This window comes from Engraulis encrasicolus, chromosome 7, assembly GCF_034702125.1.
Source record: "Engraulis encrasicolus isolate BLACKSEA-1 chromosome 7, IST_EnEncr_1.0, whole genome shotgun sequence".
Lineage (NCBI taxonomy): Eukaryota > Metazoa > Chordata > Actinopteri > Clupeiformes > Engraulidae > Engraulis > Engraulis encrasicolus.
In genome coordinates, this window is record NC_085863.1 from 21,896,939 (window position 1) to 21,905,375 (window position 8,437).

Genomic DNA, 8,437 nt, shown 5'->3' on the forward strand with positions numbered 1-8,437 from the left:
CAACTAGGATTTACTAGGATTTATTTTAGAAGTTACTTTTTATTGTTTGAAGATTTTCTGAGTCTGTGCCTCTGTTTACACTCTGCGGAGTGAGAACTTTATTTCTTCTCTATTGCAGAACTGTTTTGTGTGCGTTTCATCTTCCTGAATGTGTTTCATCTATATTATTACCTCCGCCAAGGAAGTTGTGTTTTCGATCACCTTGGTTGGTTTGTTTGTTTTTTTGTTTGCCTGTCTGTCAACAGGATAACTCAAAAAGTGAATCCATGGATTTTGATGAAACTTTGTGGTGGTGTTGGAAATGACAAAAGGATGAAGTGATTTGGATCCAGGATTTTTTTTTTAAGATTCTTTACCATTGTGGGATAGGGCGAATTTTGACATTCCAGTTTCTAACTTTAACAAGACAGAAAGACTTGGGAAAAAATGAGAGTGTAACATAGTCCAATGTTCTATGAAACAGCTTCCTTGGCGGCGGTCTGCACTCTCTGAGTGCATTTCTACTTTATTATAGGTCGGTCCATTTTTTTTAACATTGTATGTTCATTGTGTGTGCTTGTGCGTGTGCGTGCGTGCGTGTGCCTTCAGAGCGAGGACTCGGAGGAGGATGATATTTGTGCCATCAGCGACCGCTGGGCCTTCCAGCGCGAGAGCAAGACCTGGTCCCGTCTCCGGCCGCTCTCGCCGCTCTCCCGCACAGTGGCTGCCACCAGTGCCTCCAGTGACGAGGGAGGAGGAGGAGGCAGAGGGGCCGGCAGCCAGCTCCGCCCCCTGAGGGCGTCGGCCAGCAGCGAGAGCGTGCTGAGCGACTTCAGTAACCTGGACGTCACCTCTGTCACCTCGGCGACGTCTGCCCTTAGTGACAGCAGCCTGAGTGTGGAGAGTGCGCGGGAGGCCAGCCCCTCCGAGGCCGCCTCCAGCTTCACCGACGGAGGAGGTGAGACTCCCAAGTCCTTAACCCATTGATGCCTGATGTTGCGTTGCGCAACATTGGCCATGGCGCCTGGAGCTGCATTACGCAACATTCAGGCTCATGAGATTTGAGAGAACTTTATTAAAAATCTCTGTTTGTTTGAGATGAATGAACACATTCTAATGACAGATGAGGATCTTAGCGTTTAAATGCAACTTAGTGCATATTTTTATGTGCTTCAGAAGCTGAGATATTTAGTTTTTTATAGGCTGAGGGCAGCTTTTCTTAAAAAGGGCTCAGGCATTCAGCACCCTTTCTTGCAGGTGCCTTAGGCGTCAATGGGTTAACTCACAGTCAGTGGCTGAACTTCCCCCTCTTGTCGGCTCTAGGCAAAATTTAGACACGGAACCCTCTTGAATTATATTTACTTGGAATTTACAGTGGGCTGACTGTTGGGCGGCCTTACAGTGGCCAGTTTTAGGGTGAGGCCCTAGGCAATTGCCTTGTCGGGCGATTGGTAAAACCGTCTCTGCCCATAATATACTGTGCATCGATAATGCAGCTATAATTGCTCCAGTTAAAGTGAAGTAGTATGCTGATTTTACACCTTACCTTGAGTTGTGATAATTGAGTTTTACCTTTCCCCTTTTCATTCAGTAGTCGTGTCGTCCTCGCCCGCGGCCATGCAGTCCGTGGCCGACGTCCACCGAGACCGAGACGCAGACGGAGAGGAGGACGAGGAGGACGAGCAGGAGGAGAAAGAGGGCAAGCAGAGGACGTCGTCGATGACAAGGGACAACAAGCCCAAGCGTTGCTCGCGCTCCTTCCTGCGCCGGATGGAGTCGCTCCGGCGCAAGGACCAGGAGCGGCAGGCCAGGGAGTCCAAAGAGGCCGCCGAGGCTGCGGCGCTAGCGGCCACCTCGGGGACCGCCTCCGAGAGGATTCCTCCCGCGCACTCCGACGGCCTCCGCTGCACCTCCGACGAGAGCCTGCCGGGACTCAAGGCCAAGAAGGCGGTCAAGTCCCACACCATCTGCCGGAGCACCCACGTCCAACGCAACAGGCCCGCGGGCTTCCGCAGAGGCTGCCTCTACCTGGAGGACTACCAGCTTGGTTGGAACCGACCGCAGGGCGCCGCCGCCACCACGGGCGTCTGTGGCGGCAGCAAGAGTAGCCCGCTGCAGCGCAAATGGCACACGGGGGGCGGTGGAAGCGCGGGGCGGCTGGTGCACCTGCCCAAGGACCACAAGCCTGGGACCTTCCCCCGGTCCCTGTCCATCGAGAGCCTGTGTCCCTCCTCCCCCGGGCTGGGGGAGGGCGAGAACGCAGCGGGCGGCTGGACGAGAGGAGACGACGGCGACTTCTCCGTGGGCAGCGTGAGCAGCCGCAGCGGCTCGCAGGACTTCCTCAACGACGATTCTGCTGCGACCTTCCGGAAGCGGCGCAACTCCACGGCGTCTGTGGGCAGCGTTTACGACAACGTGCCCGAGGCGGAGAGGAGCATAAGCAGGAGCAGTTCAAGCGGCGACCTGCTTCTGGCCGGAGGCGCGGAGCAGGCGCTGGATCTGGATGACATCCTGCGACAGGTGTGAGGTTTTACTGTATGAGGACTCCCCCTGATTTGCACAATATTACATTAACTTCTATTACATTTTAACCAAACCGACATACAGTATATATATTACAGGGTATTAGTTATAGTCCCTGGAGCAATTTTGTGGTTATGTTGCCTTGCTCAAGGACACTTCATCCAGAGAATCGTATATGAGAGTGAGATAAAGCAGGCGGGTTCTTTTCCGGTATCCACTTTATGTCGTGTGAACGCCCCTTTAGGAGACCTTCGATTAGGAGACCTTCGGAGTCTTGAGGTAGAGAATAAATTGAGTCCCCTTAGCGCTGTAGATGGCGGTAGCGCACGTCTTGTGCAAACACCACGAAAAGAGAAGAAGAAGGAGGGACAACGCCCCCTTAGGAGACCAATTTTTGAGCACACGCTTTTGCATTGAGTGGGCGTGTTTCGATTCCTCTTATTATATATCCAACCTCTTTGCTTTAGCTATGGAGGGAGGAAGGGATCGTTTGGGACTGAACCTGCAACCCTGTGATCTGCAGTCCCAATCCCTAACCATTATACTACCAGAGATTCTTTAAGTATATAGAGATATGCCAATGTACAAACCCCAACTCCGGTGAAGTTGGGACGTTTGGTACACAGTGAATAAAATAAAAATGCAACTATTTTCAAAACATTCAATTCATTAGATGGAGAATAGTGAAAAGACAACATATTAAGTGTTGAAACCGAGAAAAAAATATTGTTTTGGGGGACATATGTACTCATTTCTAATTTGATAAATCCAACACGTCTCAAAAGAGTTGGGACGGGGATCAGTGAAAGTTAGTAAACATCCAAATAAGATAAAACAACAAAGAAGAACATTTCAAAATGAATTGTACTGACGGACAATATAGGTGTCCAGGTATAAGATCATCACAGAGAGGCTGAGTCACTCAGAATTAAAGATGCAAAGGGAATAATTACCATAGTTATTACATACATTTTTGAATTCCCTTTGATTTAGCACGATTGAGTGTATATAAGACATATTTTTGTTAACAAAATCATTGTATAGGTTCATGACATCATGAAATATATATTGGCTGTAGTCTCACTCTAGCACTCCAGGAATTAGAGCTATTGAAAATTGACCATATTAAGAATGCTTAATGCATGAAAATGATACAGGGGTGTAACATTCTCCTAAGCACCTGAGCTCACTTGAAATAGACCCAGAAGACATGGGAAACTGTCCTTTGCTTACAGAAGTCAGCAGAAGTTGTAGAAGTCCATTCTTTTTGACAATAATAGAGCATTGCACATCCTGTGCTACAGTGAAAATGGACCATCCAACTTGTGTTAGTGCTAGCTTCAAAAGTCAGCCTCCATGATGGCATGCGGGTGCAATAGTGCATTGGTTAAGATGTTCTCACTCATCTGTAGAGTTAAATACAGTGCTGAATGGTATAAATGGGTTTTAAACAGCATGAAAAGCCACTCATGCATTACATTTTGAAGGGAGATCTTCGATTACTGCCACATAGTAAGGTCAAATTGCATTCTCTACTATGTTTTAACAGTTTGGCTCCATCATAAGGACCAGCAGGTGATAAAATGGTGGGTTTTTGGTCAAGACCTGTCACACTATAAGCACTACAGAAAGGAAAACATTGCAAAACATGACAAGGAATACACCCACCATTTAAGCTGGTGAAATCATGTCCAAGATAGGAATTAACACTGTTTTTTATATAAAACCATCTCATCGGTTAATGTATTTAACTGTTAAGTGTTGTCTTTTGTTTTGTTTTTAGTCTTCCTCAACATTTGCTGCCATTTATTGTCCCCGTCCCAACTCTTTTGAGACGTGTTGGATTTATCAAAATAGAAATGAGTACATATGTCCCCCAAAACAATCTTTTTTCTCGGTTTTAACACTTAATGTGTTGTATTTTCACTATTCTCCATCTAATGAATAGATTGAATGTTTTGAAAATGATAGCATTTTAATTGTATTCACTGTTTACCAAACGTCCCAACTTCATCGGAGTTGGGGTTTGTAATAGGTTTCTATGGGCACCTAACGTGACCAGGTTCCGGTCTGCCTAAAGGGGTGTGTCATAATGCCCCTAGCATTGAATAGAACAGTACTCAGGTCTGCCTAGGTCTGCCTAAAGGGGGATTTCCCCTTCTCCCCCTTGCAATAATAGAACCCGGAAACAATGGGCCAATGGAACCTCTCTCACTCTCTACTCTCTTTGATACTACCATGGCTGCCTCACAGTCGTGTTTTTACTAATATGAGGACTTTCCCTTCAAGCAAGAAGAATAAAATGAGTTCATAATGATAGTAATACGTATATAATACAGCAAATGTAGTAGATGAAGAAAAACCACACACAACCACACTAGTGATTGGATACTCCGCAGAGTTCACCAAAGAGTATCCAATCACTGGGCATTTCACGCACTACCAAGGCTATAGAACACTTGACGTTGGGAAATGGTGAATGTGTAGAGTAAAAAAAAGTAAGATGAAACCAAATGTTTTTCTATACAGGTACACGGGCTGCAGCACAACATCGACCAGTGGTCGCGGCAGCTGGATGGCAAGTCCCAGACCCAGGGCGAGGCCACTTTCCTCTCTGGCGAGGCGGCCGAGGAGGTGGAGGAAGACTCGGCGGTGGACACTACAATTCCCAGCAGCCCCCAGCTGGAGGAGCGCTCCATGTCGGACGTGGGCACGGCCATGAGCGACTACGACAGCACCGGAAACTCGCTCAACGACAACGATGGCGACGGAGAGGCGGAGATGCGGGAGAGGAGGGACTCCGGTGTGGGCGCATCGCTCACCAGACCCAGCAGGTAACGAGAGAGAGAGATGGGAGCCAGATGGGTTACGTGGAAGAGTGAAGTCATAGGTGCATCCTGGGTGACGGACAGGGAGAAAACCATACTATTGGTGCATTTGTAAGTGAGAAACCGAGAGATGGGATTAGGTGAAAGATTTAAAGTGATGGTTTGGAGTAGATTCACCCTAGGGTCATTTGAACCGTGACATCAGTCAAGTAGCCCAGCCGAAGTCCTGGTCATGGTCATGTTTTTTTTTTAAACTAAAATCAGAGAGACAGGACAAAATGAAAGAATTAGATATTTCAGCCAAAATCATATACAATTTCTTTTAACTCTGTGCTCAGTTTTGGCACAAGAGGAGAAACAAATGGCTTGACAAGTGTATTGCATAGTATTATGACGCGTTTGTTAACACAAAACTAATACAAGCACCTTGGAATTGTCTCCTTAGTAGGATTGACTTCAGTGGTAATTGTGTTAAGAGTTCAACATTCTTTGGCTGTTTTTGCCTCCCATGTGTTGAAATGCATTTGTTTTTCTTTGAAACGTTTAATCTAATTAGACAAAAGTGGAAATGGAATATTCAAAAAGTCTAATTGCCTTGCTGTTTTCAAAGTTTCAAACTTGACAGAGACTCAATCAGTGAAGCTTCACACCACACTGATAAAGATAAGACATTTTGTCAGCTAGAAACAGCAGTAATTGCCTTGATATCTCCAGGAGATGTCTTTTTGTTAAACTCTGAGATGTTTGGAGTACCTGCAAGGAGTCTGGCTTTCTGCAGGTGAAATAAAGAGTTTTAAGAGTTTAAAGAGTTCACACACACACAAACACAGACAACACACACACACACACACACACACACACACACACACACACACACACACACACACACACACACACACACACACACACACACACACACACACACACACACACACACACCTCCAAAAACTCTGATTGCACCTGTGCTTTAGAGTTTGTCTGTGTGAGGTCACGCACACACACACGCACACGCACACGCACACGCACACGCACACGCACACGCACACGCACACGCACACGCACACGCACACGCACGCACACATTCTAAAAGCCTTGGTCGTCACATCACATTGCACCAACAGGTAAGAGCACAAAGTCCCGCCATCTTAAACTTGTCCAATTATGGCTTGTTCCACTGCAGTTCAGAGACTCACCGGAGAGTTTCATCAGACACGGTTGTCAGATTTGGTCTGTCAGCTGTAAATAGCAACTGGGCCTGCACCCCAACTGGACAGATTTAGGTTTTTTTGTGATGGGTGCAGATGGGGTGACTCTCTTCTCTTCTCTTCTCTTCTCTTCTCTTCTCTTCTCTTCTCTTCTCTTCTCTTCTCTTCTCTTCTCTTCTCTTCTCTTCTCTCCTCTCCTCAATCCTTCCTCTCCTCTCCTCTCATCTCATCTCCTCTCATCTCCTCTCCTCTCCTCTCCTCTCCTCTCCTCTCCTCTCCAGTCTTTGAACGCTCTACAAAGACAATATTTTTAATTAGAGGTTGATGAGCAGGCTGAATCACTTGAGTTGTGGTTGAGTTGGTATGAGGGTTTTTTTTGTAGTTGGTAGTTGGTGTGGATTTAGGTGTGTGTGTGTGTGTGTGTGTGTGTGTGTGGGGGGGGGGGGGATGAAGTGGTGTTTTCTTTGATGTAGAATGGTTGGGTGGTTGGCATGGGTTTGGTGGGTGGGTGAGGGTGAGTTGGTGGGCTTTTTATGGGGGGGGCGGCATGGGTGGAAGACACAGAGTTTGTTTTTGTTTTTTGTTTTTTTAGGGGGGGTTAAGTTGCCGGCTGCTGACGGGGGGAAGTTGAGATTAGAAAAGTTTTCCGCTCTAGTGCTTTGGCTGTGCTCCCCTGCCGTGACTTGGCTGTGGAGTTTCTTATGACTTTTTTAAGTGGCTGTTGAAATGGTACAGGTGGGGGGATGGAAGCAGGGACACTTCCCAAAAAATATCTCCATTCTTCGAGCTCTCTAAAGGGGGATTCATACTTGTCGTGACTGGCGCTACCCTCCTTCATACTTCACTCGCGACCTCACTCGCGACCTCACTCGCGCCGTCACGTGACCCAAAATGACGTCACACGCCGTGTCGTGAGCTGCCGTGGCGCGACGTCGTGCACCCCAGATATTTTGTAACTTGTCGTGCGCCACCAGCGACCATACAGGTAGGCAGACAAAGCAGGAGTTGCGAAGAGAGGCTACAACTACTGTAGGCTACTACAGAATGGATCATGCATCATTTTGAGGATAATAAAATGTCCTAGAGAGTTATTTTATCTTCTCTCTTAAATGTTGTTCAGTGAAACAATTGTTTACTTTGTTCAGAAGCACGTTGCCTGTTTACGGCCCTACCAGGACAGTGCTAGTGCTGGCTCCCACATCAGTTGCACTGGGAACGAAAGTGCCTACTGATGAATGAGGAGGTGCATTCACCCTGCGTTGTTTACCCAGGTGAACCTGCTCATGTTTTAACACATTTGAATGCCAACTTTCACCAGGTTAGCTCTGAGTTGCCGAATCCTCTGTGTTTTTACATTACATTACACTTAGCTGACGCTCTCGTTTATTCAAAGCGACTTACAACTATTATTTTTCAGGGTATTGGTTACAGTCCCTGGAGCAATGTGGGGTCAGGTGCCTGGCTCAAGGGCACGTCAGCCATGGATGGAGATGTAGGGAGAGATCAGGGGGGATTCGAACTGGTAACCCCTAGATTGATAGACCAACTCTCAAACCACCAGACCACGGCTGCCCATTGTGTTTTGGGGTGGACGTGTCAGTGGGTTTGAGATTAGGAGTAAGAACGGCTGTTTCGTGTTGTTTCTCATGTGGGCGCCTTTCCCCCAGCAGCTGATGAAAATGGATGGGGTGAACAAGTGTTTCCATCTCCATCTGCCTAAAACTGAAAGTGTTGTAGCCTTGTTTGCCCTTTGGGACTTGCAGCTATTTCTTTTGGGGTGAGAAGTGAATAGGGAGTGCCGGTTGGAGCAAACATATCTTGCAGCAGCCTTACACACTCTCACTGAGGTATACTATGGTGCCCTATCACTCGGTTTTCCCTTGGATCTAGAGAGTTCTGCTT

The 8,437-nt window shown here is 47.2% G+C and overlaps 1 protein-coding gene across 4 annotated transcripts in view; it reads left to right on the forward strand.

Moving 5' to 3' along the window:
- Positions 1 to 8,437, forward strand: part of stard8 (StAR related lipid transfer domain containing 8) — a 109,884-nt gene that overhangs the window by 66,867 nt on the left and 34,580 nt on the right. For 3 of the 4 annotated variants that reach the window (XM_063203085.1, XM_063203082.1, XM_063203086.1), the window contains 3 exons: positions 589 to 937; positions 1,571 to 2,499; positions 5,032 to 5,336. In XM_063203085.1, coding sequence (XP_063059155.1) covers positions 589 to 937; positions 1,571 to 2,499; positions 5,032 to 5,336 — 1,583 coding nt within the window. The remainder of the gene's footprint in view (positions 1 to 588; positions 938 to 1,570; positions 2,500 to 5,031; positions 5,337 to 8,437) is intronic. The other variant, XM_063203083.1, reaches the window with a different exon arrangement.